At 40.4% G+C, this 22,436-nt stretch overlaps 1 protein-coding gene across 3 annotated transcripts in view; it reads left to right on the top strand.

Annotated features, from left to right (window-relative positions):
- The window catches only part of NELL1 (neural EGFL like 1), a 289,435-nt gene that overhangs the window by 84,121 nt on the left and 182,878 nt on the right, over positions 1–22,436 (top strand). For all 3 annotated transcript variants that reach the window (XM_062607252.1, XM_062607250.1, XM_062607249.1), the window contains exon 12: positions 6,506–6,634. In XM_062607252.1, the coding sequence (XP_062463236.1) occupies positions 6,506–6,634 (129 nt within the window). The remainder of the gene's footprint in view (positions 1–6,505; positions 6,635–22,436) is intronic.

Here is a 22,436-nt window from a genome sequence, read left to right as displayed (position 1 = left end):
CTCATCTCTCCCCATCTAGCTGGGAAACAGGGTTGCTTTTTCAGAAATGGAATGTTTCTTATTCCTTGCTGTGAGGTATGAGTTGGTTCAAAGTTTTAGGTTTATTAAGATTTAATGGAGGTTGCTAAATATGAATTAGTTTATTTCTAAACATAGTTGTAACATTATTTGGGATTTAGAAGAGCTTTTTGTCTGAAAAAAACAATCTTGGTAAGCTTGTTAGGCTGTGAAGTACTATTATTCTAAAGCATGCAAATAAGGAGTATGGAGTAAGGTCTGCATTGATACAGCAACTGGGAAGAATTTATGAAGTTACTGTTTTGTGGTCCCAGCACTCAGTGGTCTGACATAGTCTCTGAAGGCATAAAAGCTGCTCTTCAAAATGTTTCACATCTCATGATTCATTAAAAACTGATTCAGATCATGAAAGCAGATAACTGCTCAAATTTCATGACTTTTCCTATGAATTCTCCTCCAGGTTTACTTTACACATTTACGTAGTAACCATGGGGTTAAATCTTACCAGTAGTAAAGACTTTGAGGTTGAAATTACCTTGGACCTCCGGAACATTACCAGTGCTATTAATGGAAGCATTGTCAGCATTCTTTTTAGAAGCCTCTGGAATGTGAAATGGTGGAATATGAACTGCTGAAGGTTAGTTTCTTGAGTAGCAAGAGAACAGAACTCAGATTTTGAATTGAACAGCCAGGGGTGTTGTAAGAAGTACAGAAAACATTACAGATGTTATAAGAAAGCCCTCAGAAAAATGAGAGGCACAGTAGTGTTGCCCTAAATGTAGGAAGAGGTGTATATAAAATATGTTGATTCCAGCTGTAGTTTCAAATGAGTTCTTGAATTCTTCAAGCAGTAATTAAGCCAAATTATCAAATATATTAGGTACTTAACTGGATGACAGTGCAAACCAGCTTACATGCTGCTCTGGAAAAGCAGATTCTTGGAACTGGAACCTGAAGATGTCAAGAATCTTGGAAAAATAAGAGTAATGTTGAGATGTCCCACAATGGAATACATGTTTAAGTTGAGATGATGTGACTTGGAACCAGCCCTAGTCAGTTGTGCAGTTCCTGATGCTGCAGAAGTGATAGTTTTCTGTCTGCTAGCATGAAATCTGATCATTTTCAGGATCGTCTTAGTAGTTTATTAATGGTCATTGTACAGTCAGAAGAAAGAAGTAGAAAGATACAAATCTGGCCTTAAGAAAAACGGGAGCAAACTCTTCCACAGCCTTGATAAGGCAGAGTAATGTTATCAGAACTGTCTGGGGAAGGGACAGAGGTCATCGGGCCCATAACATTCGAAACACACGCTTCACTGTTTAATTCCCTTGTTGGTAGTATCTAATTGTACCTTGAATGTCTTGAATGACTTTCTGTTGTGTACATTTATGACTGTGTGTGTCTGTGTGGAGAAGGTGGTTTCTGACATCTGTTCTGAATATGTTTATCTGTAATTGTAATTCATGCTCACTTGTCATCTGTATTGGCCCAAAATTAGTTTAGATTATCAGAACTATTTCTGTTCCTTTCAAATCCTCTCCAGTTGTCTGCTTGCTCAGAAGCAATGAATTCTATTTGAAGCCATTTCTTACATTTAGAGAGGAGGTGACTGTCTCAGCTATAAGGCCTTGCTGAATATTTTGAAGTGTCAGTAACTGAGCTGTTTTCACCTGGGCAATGGGAATGTGTGCCCTCTGCCAGCTGCCATCCAGGTTGAGATTCAGATCCCACTGCAGGATCAAGGGGTGGTTTTCCCATCTGTATAGGTTTTTTAAAGTAACATTATAGTCCATTCCACACAAAGAATTAATAAAATCAATGTTTGCATTCTTTTCCATTTTGCTTGCCTGGGGATAAGTAACTGCTCCCATGAGTAGACTGGGCAGGAGCAGACTGATGTTTAAATCAGTGCTTAGGTCGCTCTTTTTTCAGTCAGGAATATAAGCATGGTGGCTGTACTCAGTGGCCCTGTGTACATTCCTGATTGTTCTGCTGAGTAAGAAAGAATTAAAATAGTCATCTAAATTGGGCACTGAATTGGGATTGTTAAAGGTGAGAAGAACAAGCTAAAAAAATTCTTCACATTACAATCCAACTACAAGGTGGTCTTTATTTGCCAGAAGAGCAGGAACAGCACTCAGGCCCAATAGGAACTAATATAAAGTTGATAGCATTTTATTATTTTCTTGCCTTCAAAACGCCAGCTGGGGGGAGAGGAGACCAGGCTCTAAGAAATGCAAAAACTGCACTTTGTTGGTGTGCAGCTCTTGGCTCTTTTGGAGTGATAAATGTGCATCTTCACTGCAAAAGAAAAGTACTTGGGAAGCCTCTGATCCAATTGATGATATTCCCACTCTGGCAGAGGCACAGTGAACCCTCACTCTTCTGTACCATTGAGTACATGTTTTTTTCCTGCTGGTTAACCGTAAATTACATTTGTTCTGTAAAAGCTTGGTAACATACAAAGCTGTAGTGCATGCTCTTAACAGGAGTGGCTTCCACTTTCTTCTTGCAGAGGTGTTGAACAAGTTTTCTGGAATGTGATGGGAAATTGAAAATTTTCAAAAGATAGGAAACAGCATTTCACGGGCCTTTTATAGTGATAAATGCCAAGGCAATCTAGAGATGTAGGAGGTGGTGTATCATTCCTAATGAGGAGAACAATGAAAAGTTCCTTAGAGCCTTTAATTATGCAAGTTACAGAACTGGAGTATCACTTATTTTCTTCTATGCTCTTTTAACAGCCTTGAAGCTTGAAAAGTAAGAGTGATACTGAATGGAAACAGTTCCTATTTGAGTTGATAACAGGGGAACAAAAGCGTTGCAGTTTTTCCTGGAGAGCTTTTAAAAGCAGTTGATGGTTCTAAGTGGTACAAAATGGAGAGTTAGGGTAGGCATCAGATCTACTGATGAATTTCAGGGGTGGCAAACAGTGAAGGTTTCATAGGCCTGTGATGTGATACTGAAAACTAATCAGTGGCTTGTGACTGGGAGAAAGTGTTAGAGAGAAGAGCAGTTGACCTGGGACCTGGACTTGTTCACCCCGAGAAATGTCCCTTTGGCTCATTGTAAGTCATAAATTTGCCATGAAGTGATCACAAGGTAAAATGTTGACTCCCTGGGATAGAAAGAGCATAGAAACAGTCTTTTGGCGCAAAATAACAATAATAATAATAATACTAATAATACTAGAGATTGGAAGGGACCTCGAAAGATCATCTAGTCCAATCCCCCTGCCGGAGCAGGAACACCTAGATAATGTTACACAGGAATGTGTCCAGGTGGGTTTTGAATGTCTCCAGGGAAGGAGACTCCACAACCTCCCTGGGCAGCCTGTTCCAGTGCTCTGTCACCCTCACTGAGAAGAAGTTTCTTCTCAAGTTTAAGTGGAACCTCTTGTGTTCCAGTTTGTACCCATTACCCCTTGTCCTATCTTTGTTTGCCACTGAGTAGAGCCTGGCTCCATCCTCATGACACTCCCCCTTTATATATTTATATACGCTAATAAGGTCACCCCTCAGTCTTCTCTTCTCTAGAGACCCAGCTCCCTCAGTCTTTCCTCATAAGGGAGATGCAACAAGAGGTAACAACCCACACTAAAAAATGTGTGGTGTTTTAATAGTGTCTGCCTTAATGCACTGATATGTTACATTGGTTCCAAGTAGTAGTATCTATCGATGATAATCCAGTATAAACCTACTACTGTATATGAGTTCAAAGGAGAGTTCTAATAAAGCAGCAGAATATAGACTAGACATGCAGCTGTTGGAGCAAGTCCAGAGGAGGCCCACGAGGATGACTGGGGGGTGGAGCACCCCATGTATGAGGACAGGCTGAGACAGTTTGGGCTTTTCAGCCTGGAGAAGAGAAGGCTGCGTGGAGACCTCAAAGCAGCCTTCAAGTATCTGAAGAGAGCCTACAAGGTTGCTGTAGAGGAGCTGTAGCAATAGGACAAGGGGTGATGGGTTTAAACTTTAACAGGGGAAGTTCAGGTCAGATATATGGAACAAGGTCTTTACTGTGAGGGTGGTGAGGAACTGGAACAGGTTGCCCAGAGACGTGGTGAATGCTCCATCCCTGGCAGTGTTTAAGGCCAGGATGGACAGAGCCTTGGGTGACATGGTTTATGGTGAGGTCTCCCTGCCGTTGTCAGGGGGTTGGAACTAGATGATCTTAAGTTGCTTTCCAGCCCTAAGCATTCTGTGATTCTATGTCGTAGTCTTAGGGAAAACTGTGATAAAATGTTATAAAAGTTGTTTCTTGGGTATTATCTAGATTACCAACAGAAGAGTAATGCTGCTTGGAGAGTATAAATTAGACGCTAACTGGGTAAATTTGGGGAGATGGGTTCCAGTGTTCAGTTTTGATTATAGAGGCAGAAATGAGACGTCAAATACTGTGATTGCATGAATGGGTAAAAGCAGTCTATTTGTGCCTGTTTTTACCAGTATGAGGTGTACCCAGGCTTGACAAGGCTGTATCTGGAATGCTTGAGGTTTTTTTTACCAGACTGTGAAATGAGTGAAGACTAGAAGGGATGTCTGCAGTTTTCATGGATGGAGTTCTTTAGGAAGTTGTATTAAAATGAAAGAATGAGCTAACTGAGCACGAGTAGGATATAAAATGAATCTGAAGCTTAAACGTAGAGTTGGATGTTGGCACTGAGAAAGTCTCCTCCTTGCTAGCAAGTATGGCATTCTTTTAAAAATGACCCCAGAACTCAACAAAGTTGAGTTTTTAACCCCTGACTTGCAAAGCTGGAGTGCAATAAAAGGATGAAATCTCAGTTTCCAAGTAGTAGATGACTGAAGTTCATATTTAAAAACAAAAAACTCCTGAGTCAACAACAGCTTCAGGATAGCCGTATGAAAATTTGCTTACTGAAGGTGAAAATTGTATTTAGTGTAAGCTGAAGTCTTCCAAAGTTCTTTGAAGAATATCCAACAAGGGATATGAACAAAGATCTGAATCTGGCATTTACATTTTAAAAGTCCAGGTTGTCTTTTTCTTAGCTGCCTTTAGGGGATGATAGGAAAGTTTAGGATCAATGAACTAGAACTTCTGGATTGCTCCTTTATGACCAGGCAGAACTGGTAGAAGCTGTTCTTGTATTCATAAAAGCACAAGTTGGGATACAACTAGCTGGTGGTATGTCCTGGGTTCTGGTTTCCCACCTTCCAGCAGACAAAAGCAGAACAAAGAAGAGCTACCAAAAAGACTGTTCATGTATCACAGGCAAATAGAAATTGAGTCATGGGTATTAATAGAGAAAAATCCATCAAAAATGCACCTGTGGGGAGAAAGAAATTCCCATTGTCCAGGTAAAGTGTTTAGTTATATCTTGCAGCACTTCCAGTGGAGTGCCCTTAAAGAGATAAAGTGGCAATTACTTTCGCTTTAGACTTCAGCAGAGAGAGATTCTGGCACATCTTTGAGAGATCCTGAGAATCGGGAAGAAAGAAATAGAGCCAGTTGTGCCTTTAGAGAAGGAAGTGGGAAAGTTCATGTTTTTAGAAATTAATTTGCATGGAATGAAAGAAGCTGTTCACAAAGAAACTACTGAGAATTTGTTTCAGGGAAAAGGGAGAGACTGATAAAACTTCTCTCCCACGCACTGTGATTCAGGTATTAATAAGGAACCCTAGAAACTATCCAGCTAGTTTTTGATGACAAGGAGGTGTTTTGACGACCAGTACAGGTTTGTGTTCTAATACAGCATCTTCTTTCTCTTCTAAAAGTGCGTGTGATTACACATAATAAGGGAATTGTGAAGGACTTTTTATATTAATCTTTACCATCCTTTTGGTGTAAGTTTGTATTGCACTTCTTGGAGATATGGTGATGTTTTGTCCTACATGGAGTTCAATAGAAGGCTAGTGTATTGTCATGGGTTCAGTAGAAGTTGAATGTATTATCAAGACTTTCTGCTTAGAAGTTGTCTTTCCTCCTGACTAAAACTACTATACAAATGCATTTTTTAACAAAATGGTTTTATTGATAATGAACAGATGGAGGAATCCAAAAAGCCTGTGTGCATCATATAGGTTTATAGAGAGAATTTCTTGTAACAGTCTTCCAATGCCAAAAGGAGCTGACAAGAAACCTGGAGAGGAACGTTTGACAAAGGCCTGTAGGGACAGGACAAGGGGGAAATGGTTTTAACCTGCCAGAGGGGAGATTGAGATGAGATCTTAGGCAGAAGCTCTTCCCTGTGAGGGTGCTGAGGTGCTGGCATGGGTTGCCCAGAGAAGCTGGGGCTGCCCCATCCCTGGCAGCGTTCAATGCCAGCTTGGACAAGGCTTGGAGCAGTGTGGTCTAGTGGAAGGTATCCTTGCCCGTGGCAGGGGTTGGAACTAGATGAGCTTTAAGGCCCCTTCCAACCCAAATCGTTCTGTGATTCTATACCAAAGATTTTCAGTGATACAGTCAATATAAATAAACAATATGAATAGCTGAAATAAACATGTTTTAATACCTTGTATTTCAGGCCATAACTTCTGTGCTGAGGGACACAAATGTGGTGAAAATTCTGAGTGCAAAAACTGGAACACAAAAGCGACTTGTGAATGCAAGACTGGTTTTCTCTCTGTCCAAGGGGATTCTGCCTACTGTGAAGGTAAACAAGATATTCCGATACCTGCCCCCTTAACATCCTATTTGGAAACATGGTGTTAAACAAATGGTTGAGGAATGGATTTCATTGCAATATTTCATTTCAATAGATTTCATTTCATGATGGTGAATGTCACGAAGGAGTTTTTTTTTGCCTTCATAAATGTGGACTGCAGATGATTAGTGCTGCTGGACCATTCAGATTGCCTGTCCTGTCTATGGGTGTGCTTAATTGCTGCAGCTGTGCCTGGGCACACTGTGACCCTGCTGGCATTAGCAAGGGTGAAATACTGTTTCTTTTTCAGAGATAGCACCTAGCTTCTAAAATGTTTTCTAGAGAACAACATCTTTGTAATTTAAAAAGGAAGTGGGGAATTTAGGAAGTTTAGGAATTCTGCTAGTGTGTGTGAGCAAGGTCAGTGTGTAGGTGTACTGAGGCTTGGATACAGAAATTATGATATGCAGTCCTTCCTGAAGCACTTCTGTGGGACAAGGGCTTTACTGAAATGGTTTTCGTATGATCCAGAAGAGACCTATTTCTGAGGAGTGTGTACCTGAGGTGCTTCTGTTGATGTATTATTCCATCACAGGAATGGATGCAAGGAGACATTATTCTCCTTTTCTGTTTCTCAGTGTTTTCTAGAGCTTGCTGTTACTCATAGCTATGATGTACTTATTAAAAACTAAATGGATGAATCAACGTATACCACATCCCTTCCTGCCTTTGCATTGTGGTTTTGGTTTTTTTTTTTTGTATGTCAGGCTGCAATATTTAATCTTTTGGCCATCATTTCCCTAGATTCTGTTTCCAGTGGTGATGGAAGGGAGGTGGCATTTTTGACAAGCTGTGAAAAGAGACTGCAGAAATTGGAAGTCTACAAGTGTAGACTGGGCTTAAATGATCCTGCTTTCATAAAAAGACTTTTGAGCATGTAAGTGAACAGGACTGCTTGAAATAGCAGTTTTTAGAGCTGTTCAATAAATTACAACTATAAATCTCAAGGTATTTAGTCAGTTCTTTACAAACAGAAATGTGAACACTTCTGTGCATGCACGTTCCGTGACTGGGAGAACGGTTTACCCATTTGTTTTTAAAGGTAGGTAGCAGATACACTGTAGACAGAGAAATTTTTTAGTATAAAACCCTTATGAGAAGAGCTGCCCTTATATGCACTGCAAGGGCTTCTCAGAAATCAGAAAACAGCAGCAAGGCTCTTCATCAACTGTGATACAGAATTCAGGATTTCTATTTTTCTGTTTAAAAAAGAAAATCAGTGCTTAGTGCTTTTATTTACTAGTAGCAGACTGTCCCTCTTTTCCTCTATGGAAAAACATTTAACATCTTGATTCAAATAGTTTTGGAGATGTTGGCAGTGCACTGGTGGTAGTGGTGGGGAAAACGATTTTTTTTTAAGAAATTAGTGGGAATTGCAACATAACTGGTCTGTATTGTGTTACATTCTGGAAGGGCAAATGGAATTCCTGACTTCTGAGCATGTGGGTGAAACCTGAGGCAAGAGAACAAACACAGCTGCTTTTGCTGCCTGGGAGCATGGGATAGATGAGAGAGAGCAGCTTTATGTGTATGATGAAATTATAAATTTGATGGATGGTGAGTAGTCTTCAGGAGGTAACATGGAGAAGAAAAGGCCCTTTAGCAAGGGGAACTACAGGCTGACAAATTGATTAGCCAAGAGGTGGCTTCGTTCAGCCCTGTGAAGAGCTGCCTTTCACTCCTTGGAACAGCTTTCTGCAAAATTGCCTTCTATGCCTAACCCGTTTTGTTTTGTCTATGTGTTTAATCTGCTAAATAGCAGCATTTCATAGTTGGCTGTATAATGTTCTCAAATCCATGGTGAAGCTGTAATTTATATTGGTGATGTCAAAGGCATGGATCTGAAGGTACAGTTTGGCAGGATGTTGGTATAGATAGGTGTGGATTCTTTTTGGGGAGTGTTGGATTTCTGTGTGTACAGTGTAAGAATAAAATACACAGAACACCTGAACAAGGAGGAGTAAACATTCACAACACCTGTGGAAGCAAGGAAGGTGTCATTCTCAGCTATAGTTCTGAATTTGTCTTCAGCATTCTAAAGCTTTTGAACTTAAGGGACATTAAGATTGGCATTTCCTTTGAGATGGTGAGGTTCAACTATTTCGTACTCGTGACATGCTGGTAAGTGGCACCTTACTTCAGAGTGCTTCAGATAATTAACTTGGAGCTTTCCAGATTTCTCCTCTCTTCCGATGTACTTGAAGTACTTTTCCATATGAATTCTAATGTAGGGTGTTATTTTACCATACCTGCTTTTTGCTGTTATTTCTGCTTGCTCTTACTCACCCGGTTTTATTCTGCTGGACCATATGGCATCATTTTGATCTTGTAAGGTCTCTGAAGAGTTGTTTTGAGTCTGCTTCGCTTTTTGACTTGTATTTGTGTTTTTTTTTTTAACATTCCATCTTCACATTTGCAGTAAGGGGGAAAAATTAAAAGGATTCTTGATTTTGTCAGAGAATTGTCATCAGCAGATTTATAAAATAAATAACAAGAATCCGAGGCGCTTTTACTATTAATTCTCAGTAACTACTTTTCAAGTAGTCAGCAGCTCCTCATGTCAAAATATACGTGTGGCATAACCACTCACTATATGCATTCCATCTTTGTAATAACATAGATGTGTTTAGGGAAGACAGTTTCTGAAAACAAACAAATAAATGAAGCTGGTAATGAATGAAGGGGTAAGTGGAGATTCTCTGTATGCTGTAAAAAAGCCATGTGTTTCACTTAAAAGCAGAAAAGTTGAGCGGTTTTTTTGATGTTTATGTACTTGTCATGTGTATATAAGACATAATTGGAGCATTCATCATTTGCAGAGGGACATCTAGAGATATTTCTATCATGTTGCCTGAGCTTTAACTACTGGTAGGGATACTTATGTACAAGTATTGGACCTGTGCCTGTTTATCTCTGTCACATACGCATGGATAAGTTCTGGGAACTGCACAAGTGGGATCAAGTTCAGTGTCTGCAGGGTACAAGGATTCTAGCTGTAGCAGCACGTGCACACTTGCTGGCATGTGAACACCTGTGTTGGGGGCTCAAAGTTGCAGCCTGAGAGTTAGTTACAGATGGAGCAGCAGTTCAGTGGCAAAACCAGGCCCAAAAATGGGAATTCACTGAGTCTGCCTCATGGTGATCCTTCCAGGCACATTCTGTGCTGTGTACAGCAGCCTTGAAAATCCCACAACTGTGAATTTTGTTTGGAAATTAGTGAATGAAATGAAGTTTTTATCCTTCAGTAAAACAACCAAACAGCCAAAAAAGCCCCAACAACTAAGACCCAAACTTCCCGCAGCCTAAATGGACAAATCTGGTTTCTCATACAAATAATAATAAAAATATTATTAATAGCAAATGTGCTTTGCCTTTAGTAATAGCATAGTTCTGGGTTGTTCCACTAAATATTATCTATTGCCTTTTTCTTTCTGTGAATGTACTTTCTTTCCTGTAGATGGAAGACCAAAATTAGTTCTAAAAGTACAAAAGTCTCTAAATCCATGACAAGTGTCAGTTTATACTGACACGTTTTTGGTAAGTTGGTAAGTGACTTACTGATATGGTTCTGGGTATTCAGAGCTGATGTGCATATGCAAAACAAAGTACAAAAGTTCAGAAACAGTTGGAAAAGGCATTATTGCTGACCTAGGGCTTTGCTATACCCTTCACTCTCTCCTTTCTCTGTCATCATTTCAGCATGCACATTTTGCATCCATCTCCAGCATTTCTCCTCATGCCTTTTGTTCAGATTAATTTGGAATTGAGTTGTGTGCTGATGGTACGGGCTGTGTCTGTATTAAGTGGAAGCTATTCTGGATTTATTTAGAGTTATTGAGCTTTTGGCATTATCCAGATGTGGTAGGGTTACACTGATGGATAGAAATGTTAATGTATTTCTGCTCACAACTGGAATGGAGAATGGAATATGATTTATATATTTGTATTAAGTTTAATTTTCAAACAATAAGTAGGTTCCCCATTTTCTCAGTGTTATGAGGAGCTATATTTGAACTGAAACTAAGACTGTCCTAGTAAGAAAAGGAAGCCTTACCTGGCCTTCATGGATGTAGGATCTGTCTGTTTCCTGATGTACATGTGTCTGTGCGGGTTCTTCTGTGCAGAAACTGGGACAAAATCCTTTGTTGTCTTCCTGGGGTATTGTGAAGTTTACTGGATGAAGACAGGCTGAGAGAACTGGGCTTCTTCAGCCTGGAGAAGGGAAGGCTCTGGGGAGACCTTAGAGCAGCTTCCAGTGCCTAAAGGGGCTACAAGAAAGCTGGAGAGGTGCTTTGGACAGGGTCCTGTGGGGACTGGACAATAATACCACAAAATAGACTGAACTAAGTGCAGAAAAGTAAGGAAACTGCTGATACAGGAAGTTTGGTTTTGTTTTTACTTCCTAAATGTTATTGACAGCTGAGGAAAGGCATTCTATAAAATATTCATGTCCATACTTAATTTTCAGAAGGATAATTCCTCTTACTCTGTAAGATTTTTGACAGGGAAATTGATTTCATTCAGGGGGGCAGCTGCCCCTGGAAAATCTCTCAAAAAGTGCTTTTTTCTAAGACATGTGCCAGTATTTAATAATCTCCTTCTTTGTACCTGAGTCTATTTGGAGGCTGTGGAAAAGAGTTAAAAATAAGTTAGAGAGAGACTTTGATTCAAGTAATGGAAATTAGGACAAAAGTCTGTACAGCATCCACAAAGACAACTCATATATTGATGGTCGTTTCCTGTTTGGTTTGCTGGCTCTTACACTATATTTAATATGCAAATTTTTTCCCCCAAAAGAAAGCTTACCATTTTTCCAGTTAATGTGTCTGCCCTTCATTTCTGAAGGGTAAATTTCAACATACATTTTGGGTATTCCAGATAATTTTTAACTCTGTTCTTGGAACTTTCTTTTAATTTCCTTCTTTCATTTCTAGATTAGCTCAGTTTTCCTTCTTGCTATTGATAGTTTCTGATCTATTGCATTTTATTAACCTGTGGTTTTTTTATTGGTTACGTTGAAGATGTAGCTGTGTTTATGTCTTGTCCTGAATTCCTTCACTGAAGCTGTGTATGTCTCATACCAGTTGTCCCTGTAGGGATCACTGTGTTTCAGGAGTAGAAAACTATTTTCTGTCTGCTTACAGAAGAAGAAAGTGCTTGAAAATGATGAGGATGAAATCGGCCATGCAAACTCCTTTTTTTATCTCTCATCTTCCTTAAGATGGTTTACCTTTCAGCTTCATTTTCATTATTTTGTTTCCCTAATTCTTATGACTCATTTTTTCCCTTCAAGCTTTCACCAGAGAATGTGTCTGTACATACTGGTAGCTGTTAGCACTGAGATAATGATACGAATGCATAGTAGCATCTTCAGACATAAATGTGAGTTAGTGTTAGCTCAGCGACACGCCATGTTTTGCAGAAGGAGAGATCATATTTGCAGAGAGTTTGCACTGAAGAACTCCTGGTTGCCTCAGGGCTGGCTCTGGGCACAGGCAGTGCAGGCAGTGTGCTGAGACAGCAGACCTCCCTTACACAGGTTGGCCATGCACTTACTCTCTTGGAGCCCAAGATGGAGGGCTTAGTGGTGCACCTGCTTTTCTGTTTCCTCAGGAGATCTCTCAGGATTTTGTTTCCTTGCTTCACAGTCCCTCATCCATGAGGCAGTAAAGCCTTCTTTTGTGCAGAGCTGATTCAGTGCTTTGCGATGTCATGACTATGCTATTAGTTGGTGGGATGCCGTGGCAGCCTGAAATTGTTGCTGTTTCCAGGAATAGGAATGATCCTGATTATTTTATCTCCATGAAGCTTTTCCTTACCTATAGAATATGGACACTGTTTTCCATTGTGAGTTTCTTAGGCAAAGAGAATTTTGCAGTATTTATATATATTTGTATCGTAACTTCACTAAGTGGAAAATTGGGCAAATGTATGGGAAGATCAGGATCATGACTAGATGTTAGAAGCTGTCTAACCATCAACTAGGCCAATTCAGACTCTTAAGACGTGAGTCTTGGAGATGCCAGGTTCCTGCATGTGGGCTATTTTTCAGTGAAGCACTCTGTTTCATTGGGATTATCATGTCTGCTTAAGAGCCTTTGTGTTGGTGATGAAAAGTTTCCTCCATTTACTTGGGCACAAGTGACAATAACCTTTGAAGGTCAGGCCTTCTACTCTGTTTTGGAGCTTGCTTTAACCTGTTACCCTTTAGGTGACTTCACCTGCTGTTTTGGTTTTCAGTCTAGCTGGCTGAAGCACTGCTACTGTGAAAAGGTCAGAAGCAAGTTGAAGTGCATTCAGTCCATGAGAAAATGTAGGGTACAATTTCCAGTCTTTCTTTCCCATAGGAATCAGTTTGGAGCCTGGTGCTGCCCTTATGTGTGATTTTCATCAAACAGTTTTACTGTATAAACAGTAAGATACAGTTTAGCTAAAACGTGACCCACCTTTGTGGGTAAGGCGGGTCGGACAGCTGATGCTTGACAGCACAACAGCTGCAGTGCACCAACATACCTGTTAGTCATGAGCACCTCGCTGGTTTTACTGTCAGTGCTGCCTTCGGGAACAGCTACAAAACACTGGATGTTAGAGAGATGCACAGCTTTTGCCATACACCATTTTGCTTACCAGGAGTGCTAGGGTTTTTATGGGTACATGGGGAAAGTGGCACTTCAGTCTGAGTGCTAACAGGTTCTGTGGGTGTTGCTTGGTTAGCATTGGCATTGTTGGATATTCATTAATGTGCAACAGATGATGAATGTGGAGGCGGACTGAACCATCCTGTCTCATTAAACGTTTGGGAACAAATGAATTTCTTTTTCAGGTGAGTAAAATTCTTTTTCTCTTAGTTAGCACAATATAAATAGCTGGAGCTCAGTTCTGTCTGTTCTGCAATTCACATAAATCTTGAAATGAACTAATGAGGAACACAGAAAAGAGAACTGCATCTTGGACTACACAGGAATGTAATCAATATAAGTTCCCTGGAGCTGTATCTGTTTTGTGCTAGGTTCCCATTGATTTTGTAAACATTTTAGCATTAGCCATTATCCCCTTTGAATATAAATCATTTCCCAGTAGTTCTCCTGTACTTTAATTAATACTAAAGTGACCAACTTGAGAATTCTTTCTTTCATGTTATTGCTAAACTAAAGAAATTCTCCCTCGTTTTTTTCACAGCCTTAATCTGACCGCTGTTAAATCAGTAGGCATATGGAATGCTCAAGAAATGGTGATGCTGAGAAAACCTGAGACAGCCAGAAAATGTCAAAGTTAGATACTGTAAGAAAATCAGAAATCTCAGGGGAAAATCAACCCATTTGAAAATACTTTGCTACTTTAATTTGTGTGAGTTTCTGTTCCAGTTGGTAACTCCCTGTTTTTTTCAAAGGAAAACAGAGGAGATGGAGATGGTTGTTCTAGGACTGAAGAGCTGGGACATGGACATTCTGCCCTCATTCTGATTTCAAGATACAGGGAGCATTAGCTGTCTAATCCCTTTTAAATTGAATTAGTTGGAAAAAAACCACACCAAACCCTTTTGAATCTACAACCTGGTTGCTTGGTGCAATTCTTTTGTCTTGGAAAAGAATATTACTTAAGTTGAAGAGATGATACTGAAGTTACTTTGTTATGACATAAAAATAAGTATCCAGCAACTAGCATAAAAGCTGGCACTGTTATTTCTTGAAAAAAAAATATATATGTATCTGTAGGATGTATTTTGACTTGTAGATTGAAAGACTATCATCTGTTAAACTGTTTGGAGCTACAGGGGATAAACTGAGTTAGGGCTGTCTGAACAGATGCTGTTTTTTGATATTCCTGACCAAGGGTGCATTTAAACCCTAGGGGAATTTTCTTTGAACATGTGTCAGTTGTATATCTTATCATAGGTTGGTTTATGTAGTGGAGCATATTAGATTGTTGCTTGGCTATATCCAGAAAAAAAGATGCTTTGCTTGAGACTATATTTTGGTTGCAGTTGTTTAACCAAGAGCAGGACTGAACTGCTGTGTAATGCTTACCTGCATTGCAGGAATAATGTGATGTCAGGGTAGGTGTATAGACAGGAAATAACCTGCATATGTATGCAAATATGTGTCTATAATTAACCTGAATCAACGTGCTTTGGTTTTTGCTGTCTTTATAGTTAGTATTCCTTAAAAGATGCTGTTGTCCTGCTAGAAAAGTGTCCTGGTTTCAGTGGGGGTAGAGTTAATTTTCTCCATAATACTTAGCGCAGGGCTGTGTTTTGGCTTCACCCTGAGAACAGTGCTGATAACACACCAATGTTTTAATTGTTGCTAAGTAATGCTTACACTGATCAAGGTCTTCTCAGTCTCTCATGCTCTGCTAGTGAGGAGGGGCATGAGAAGCTGGGAGGAAGCAATGAGAGGACAGCTGACCCAAACTAGCCAAATGGGTATTCCATACCAGAGCACATCATGCCCAGTATAGAAACTGCAGGGGAGTTGGCTGTGAGATGCTGATCACTGCTCGGGGATGGACTGGACGCTGGTCTGTATGTGGTAAGACACTGGACTGGGCATCATTTGTCTTTTTGGGGATTGGGGAGGTTTCTTCCTTCCTTTTTTTCTTTAGTTCCTATTAGTATTATTATTGTTGTTGTTAATATTTTAATTATTAAAATATTTTACATCTATTTCAATTATTTAACTGTTCCTATCTCAGCCCGTGGGTTTTTATCTTTTATACCATTCTCCTCCCCATCCCATTATGGAGAGGGAAAGGAGTGAGCAAGTGGCTGCGTGGTACATAGCTGTCAGCTGGAGTTAAACCATGACAGGTAGCTACAGGATGCCACTGTAGTCATGGAGTTTGTTCTTACACATGATTAGGTATATCAGTAAGTGTGTGTATGTAGCACATGGCATGGGGAGATCTAAAGATAGAGGAGTTACATATACTTGTAACTGCTTTTATTTTTACAGTGTCTGGGACTTATGCTTTTGGACACAGACTATCACTGTGATAGGTGTTATTCAGATGTATGATAAAAATTGGATTCACTTTTCAGGAGACTTTACAACCAAGTATAAGACAAGAGACTGTATTTTAGGTGGGAGGAAAAAGATGCTGGAATGTGGTTTGAAGCTATAATCCTAGAACAGCTTTTTGAAGTGAATTTATTTTTTAAAACTTAGAATAATTCTGCTGGCTTGCTTTGGTTGTGGTGATTAAAATCAGGCAGAGGCCTCTCCCTCTGAAAAGTAGGAAGTTGCAGGAAGTTCTTATTCAGCGAGAATTGTCACCTCTGTGACAGCCTTTGCCCCATGTGAAGAAGTCCGTGACGTCCAGATACAGCTCAGATCTCAGCAAGGGTTTTCTCTCATCACTGCTCCACAGGGCTGGCAGTCGCCTGAAGGCAGCAGTGGCTCATTTCCACCCAAGGGAGAGCTGCATGGTGCCATACTGCCCCACAGAATCACAGAATGGTGTGAGTTGGAAGGGACCTTGAAGATCAACCCCCGGTGAGCTTTCTTTTCTGAAGGCTTGTCCCCCATCTAGCAAGAGCTCACAGAGACACTTGTTTTTTTTGTAACTCAACCCCAGGTCAAACACTGTTAGGAGATAACAATAGGAAACCACAGACAGGTGGAAAAATGCAAGAAGGTTGGAGAATACCTTTAACTGAAGCATTTATCGGGGCTTTTGGGCATCATGGAAAAGCATTGTTCAAGGAGATTTTGAACAGATTGAAATGCTTGGGGTGAGGCTGTTAATGCAGAGCTAATCTCCAGTGCAGTGTGAAAGAAACAAATGCCTGTTCTTGTTGTGTTTGTTTGTCAAAGGTGACTGTTGTGATTTGATTCTAGTTGGGAGTAAATTTACTGACACCAGATGAGGGATTATAGGTTAAATGGGAGGAGTAAATGATAGCCCTTGAAATTAAAGGCAAACATTGTAGGAAAAGGCAAATCAGTGAAGGAAAGTATAGAGAAGTATGATGAAATCTTTGACTGAATCTATATCAATAATGTGGACTTGGACCCATACATTGGCATGTGTAGCTTCACATGATGCTGAGGTTAGGGCTGCTGAGGGCTGTGTGGTACTTCCTTTCCATGTGTTGGTTCTCCTCTTTGGCCAGTGGGGAAGAAGCTACAGCTGAAAACTGTTCCTTGTTACACATCTGATGTCTTCTCTGATAGGAGAAGTAGTGCTGGTTGGATTTGGTAGGACACTGCAGAGCTCAGCTTGATTTCTCTGGTGTTTTTTGTGCTCTGGTATTCAGCTCAGCAGTCTGTACCCCAATTAGCTTTGCTCATGAGATGGCTTGTGATAAGTGTGTGCTGACAAGAGAGTATATGCATGGATGAAACATGACTTATTAAAACTTTTAATAAGCATTTTCCTGTGAATATCTAGCACTGTGGTGCAAGAGAACCATAGAACAGAGTCCTCAGTAGATAGTGAGGCAGGGATTATGTTGGGGTCGCAGCTGTGAAGTAATGAACTAAACATTGCCTGGAAGTTTAGATAGGTTTTGTCTTAAATGCGGTGTTCTGTTCTCATGTTCCTCTGCACTTAGAAGCCAACTCTTAGTATTTAACCAGCAAGGTTGGCTTTAATGGCATGTGAATAGTGACAGGTAACATGAGGATAAATGCTAGTGTATAATCCAGTCCCTATGTTCTTCAGCATTTGTGTCATGCATTTCCATTTAATGACTGCAAGTGTTGTACACCAAGTCCCACCTCTCTTCTGTCACCTTCTTTACCCTTGGAAAAGAATGAGTAATGTTTATTCATCACCTCCAAGGCACAGATGAGGAGCAATTTTGAAGAATGTTAATAAACTGGATGTGAAGAAGTGTTCTAAGGTTTGATTGTGTGAGTTACTTATTTCTGAGCAGCAGCATGGTCTAGCCACATCCATACTCATACATATTTATACACTAGTATATTTTAGCTGTTAGCCCCATCTGTACCTTTAGGCTGTTGTTTTGTCTGTTGTAATCATGTTGCAATAATTAAAACATCAGAGGAACAAACAACCAAATCCTCATTTTAGTGTAATAGAGTTTATGATGCCTGTCAGATAGAAGTAATGAATTTTTGCACGGAAAGCATAGAATGGGAACGCTGTCAGAACTGTGCACTCACCAGACGGTGTGTCAAGGAGGCACTGAGTACACTTGAACTTCATGGAACTTACTGGTACAGGGCACATTGGGCTTTTCTGGTTTGTTCCTTTCCAGCAGGGTATTGTACTAAAAGGTTGCATTTCTCACATCTAAGCGAAGCCAAGTTTATTCATCAGCTGCTTTCCTGGCAAGGTTTACTAAGTTATCAGTTACTGTGAAGGGTATTGCTCCATTCAAAAGGTGCTAGTCATGGTGTTTTCCAAAGGTCTCATTAAACTCGCAGCAAATCTCAGGCTCTCACTGTTGGTTTGGCTTCTTTTATGCCTTTGGACAGGTTAGCTGTGTAGGCTTGCCATCGTTTTACATTTTTCTGACAGGCTTCTTGATTTTAGCTGAGATATGTGAGGACTTTGCTGTATCCTTTGATCAACACGTTACTCTGAAGCTGAGGCCAGCAGTTTTAGTCACTGGCTGTAAAACTGGACATGAATAGTTAAGCACTCTGCCTTACTGTGCTTGCCTTTAGTCTCTAGGTGGATGTGGTGTGAGAGTTGAGAGCTATTTACAAGTGGTTTAAGCAGAATACAAATACTTTCCCAAGCTTTTAATCTTTGTGTTGTTTTTTTTTTTTTCCTATTTCCTATTTTCTGTGTATTTTCTAATGTCTTAATTTTCGAAGTTACTGAAAAGACTTTCTAGTCTCTCCATGGGCTCCTTAAAGTCCCCTTCCAGTGGAACTAGAGCTCAGTGTGGTCCCACAAAAGCAGCACCTGATTGCTAGGGCCCAGCATTGTTGTGTTGCCACATGCTGGATCCCAGGAACCCGTCTCCTGGGGCACCTGGAGTCAAATTCACACAGCAGGAATGACCCAGCGACTCGCTGAATGCCACAGGGGCAGGAGCAATGCTTGCACTAACAGACGGACAAATCCCATCTCTGCTGTTGCCAAAGCAGACAAACAAGTGCAGCACATGCAGAATAAATGATACATTCTCACTGAAGAAAACTATACTCATGAGTATAATTGGCCACTGCAGACATTTTGTTCCTGAGAAAATGTTAAGCAAACACTCCATGAGCTCTTTGGTGTGATTAAAAAACCCAGCATGGCTCTTTTGAATCACTAAGGCAGACTTGAATCACATTATCCAGGGTTTATTATGACATTTCAAATGACAGTAATCCGCACGTCCCAGGTGACAGCCTGGGTCATTGAATGCTATCTTGATTGAATATAAGATCCTGCTTTTAAGGTCAGCAAATGAAGTTTTTGTCGGAATGCAATATATAGTAAGAAACTGTTATTGAAATCATAACAGGGCTTGTCTACTGCCAGTTTCCTGATGTGGCAGTTGAAGTCATCCTCAATTTCTTGTATGTTTCTTCCCCTCATCATTGTGCTGGTTTGGGCTGGAATAGTTAATTTTCTTCATAGTAGCTGCTATGGGGTGGCGTTTTGGATTTGTGCTGGGAATGGTGCTGATAATTCAGGGATGTTTCTGTTATGCGGGGCAGTGCTTACAGAGTCAAGGCCTTTTCTGCTCCTCGCCCCACCTGTGAACAGGCTGGGGGTGCACAAGGAGTTGCGAGGGGACACAAATGGGACAGCTGACCCTAACCGACCCAATTGATGTCCCATGCCATAGGATGTCATGCTCAGCATATAAAGCTGAGGGAAAGGAGGAAAAGGAGGGATGTTGGGAGTGATGGCAGTGGTCTTCCCGAGTAACCATTATGTATGATGGAGCCCTGCTGTCCAGGAAATGGCTGAACCCCTGCCTGACCATGGGAAGTGGGGGGTGAATTCCTTGTTTGGCTTTGTGTGTGTGCACAGCTTTTGCTTTGCCTATTAAACTGCCTTTATCTCAACCCAAGAGTTATCTCCCTTCTCCCCTTACAATTCTCCCCCATCCCACTGGGGAGAAGTGAGGAAGTGACTGTGGGACTCAGTTGCAACTGGGATTACACCATGACAGTCATCAATGTGTTATTGTAGAGGTCTGGAACATGTGGTTCTGGATTATAAAACCAGCTTCTACAAACGTGTTTTTTTAGGAACCTCAGCTAAGCAATCTCTTTAGTTTTGTTCCTTCAGGGGATGAAAGGGCTCACAGCCCTCTTAGGACCAAACTATTTGTATGCAGTATATACCATGCTATATTTAAATAGCTGTATGCTATATGAGGAGGAGAAAGCAGTTGTGTTTTTCTTGTGTTACAAATAGTGCACCAGTTACAGCTGTGGTGAAAATGAATGCAGCGTAAAGAAAATGTACAACTCTCATGTCAGAAACCAGCTGTCAGTCCGTTTTCCTCACTTTGGGAAGTGCCTATTGGCTTTACAAGGGAAATTCCACTCTCTCCTGCTGAATCTTTTTGTGAGCAAATACAAACCAGTTTGAACTTCACCTGCATATGGCTTTGCTCTGGTTGCTGGGAAGGTGGCCAGGGAAATAACTGTGAATCCTATAAAGTGTAGGAGTGACCTGGATGTTAAGTGTATCTGAACACATTTAATGGTTGGGCTGTTGCACAAAGAGAAGAAGCTGCTTCCTTCTTCGCATCTGCTGGGGAAAAGAAGTAAAAAAGAAGGTTGTTGACTTTTGAGAGAGAGAAAGAGGATCAGTCTCTAAAGATACGTCAGCTCTTAATCTTCAGTTGAAATTCCTAAATTCTTATGACTTTCAGGGGTGTTTTAAGTGCTTAAGTAGGAATTAGGAACCTCCACGCTTTGGCCCATTGTGCCTGTGTACTCGGGGAAAATGTAAGACGGGGGTGAAGTGTCTCCCTGCTGAATGGAGTGAAGCCTCTAAGCCTGGAGGAGAGGTGGGATTTGAGCTAAACCCTTGCCATTACAATTTATTGGTCAACTAACATGGGCGGCTTCCTGCTCAGCAGGTTCACTGATGGAAATCCCATGCTCTGAATGGCCCTGATCATGCACATGGACCCTGGGATACCTAAGGGAAGAGATTCTGGTCTAGTAACCAGGTATCTGTACATCTGAGGGAGCTAGTAGTAGCTACATAAGAGCTGTGATTTCTAAAATAGCAGTTTGGACCCACGCACTTGTTACGTTGACCTCTGTGTTATTGGACTAAATATTTGGGAACATGGTCTGCATATGAGATGGGTTTTCCTTATTAATAGCCTAAGCAGAAGACACTTGGAGTAATTGTGTAGCACTCCTGTTGGCCAGCTAAGCACAAAGAACAAAATAGGAAAGTGAATAAAGTGTCTGTATCCTTTAAGGGACCAAAGAAACCAAGATGAAGCAAGCCAAGCCTTTTCTGTGGTATGTTGGCTACTGACCAGGTTACTCAGTCCAGTGAAAAGATCTTATTAACATAGATATCACTAAATAACAGATGTGATTTATGTTTGTGCTCATATTATGAGCTGATGCACAGATGACTTTCTCCACATGAGAGATGAATACAACTTGAGAACAGTCCTGGTTTAAGATCTTAAAATTAGGTGCCCAGTGTACAATCCTGACATTCTAGGGAGCTGGGTTGGATGGGGCTTGGAGCAACCTGATCTAGTGGAAAGTGTCCCTGCCTGTGGCAGGGGGTTGGAACTGAATGAGCTTTAAGGTCCCTTCCAACCCAAACCAGTCTGTGATTCTAAAAGTTAGAGCCTAATTTATTGTAGAATTTGGTGTAAGATTTGTATCAATTTTAAGGACAGATGGAAGACCCCTAGGTTATATTGGAGTGATAACTGACTTAAATGAATGAAGTGACCAACTGAAAGACTGCTTATGTGCTTACCAGTTTAATATTTGAGGCCTGTAGTAACGTCCTTGAAAAACCTCATACTCTGTCATCTTTACTGATATTAGTGAAAGAAGGTAGAAGGAAATAAGTAGATAGAGAACAGGAGCTTTCTGTGTGCAAAAATTAAGGGAATACTGCCCCATGCAGTTGCCCCAAATACTGTCCTTAATCTTTGTACTTAATTACTTATTAAAAATAAATAAATAAATATCAGTGACAGAAAGCTAAAAATTTGTAACTATGGATGTCCTGGCATTTCTTATCTTCTTAGCAGTGTTAATCACCTGATAGTGTGATTGTGGGTAGATGACTATTCGATTGGTGGTGTTAGAACCAGCAAACTATAGGAAGTAGGAACTTTATATTGAAATAGAAGACACTGGAATTTAGTGTTATGATAAAATGAAAGAATTTTAACTTCATCAGATGTGTATAATATTCGGCTGGTTTATGGCACATGCTTCATTAATGTCTTCATTGAAGGCTGAGTAACTTTGTATCCTAACTTGAAAAAGATTCCAAAAGTAAAATTGAAAATTGTTTGGCTCGGAGTGTTTATAAGCTTTGTCGTTTGAGTTCTTTTATTCCCTTTGAGAAGAGAATACTCTTTTCTAAATGCCAAGTTTCAAGAGCTGGATTTAAAAGTGATATTCTTTACCACCCTACAGGGTTCCAACATCTTTTAGAAGTCCTTCCAGTTTTTTGCAGATCATATGAAATAGAATATTGGGGATGATTTCACAGCCTGGAGTTGTTGTCTATACTGTGTTTTACCCATTATAGCAATGTCTAAGCAGAATCCACACCAGTACCCAAGATTTTGTACCTGTTCTCACAAATTAGCACCTACTCCACTACTTGT

The sequence above is a fragment of the Pezoporus occidentalis genome, unplaced genomic scaffold (genome assembly GCF_034315485.1).
Source record: "Pezoporus occidentalis ecotype Australia unplaced genomic scaffold, CSIRO_AGI_Poc_V1 ctg121, whole genome shotgun sequence".
In the NCBI taxonomy this organism is placed as follows: domain Eukaryota; kingdom Metazoa; phylum Chordata; class Aves; order Psittaciformes; family Psittacidae; genus Pezoporus; species Pezoporus occidentalis.
This window is presented reverse-complemented; position numbering and strand designations above follow the sequence as displayed.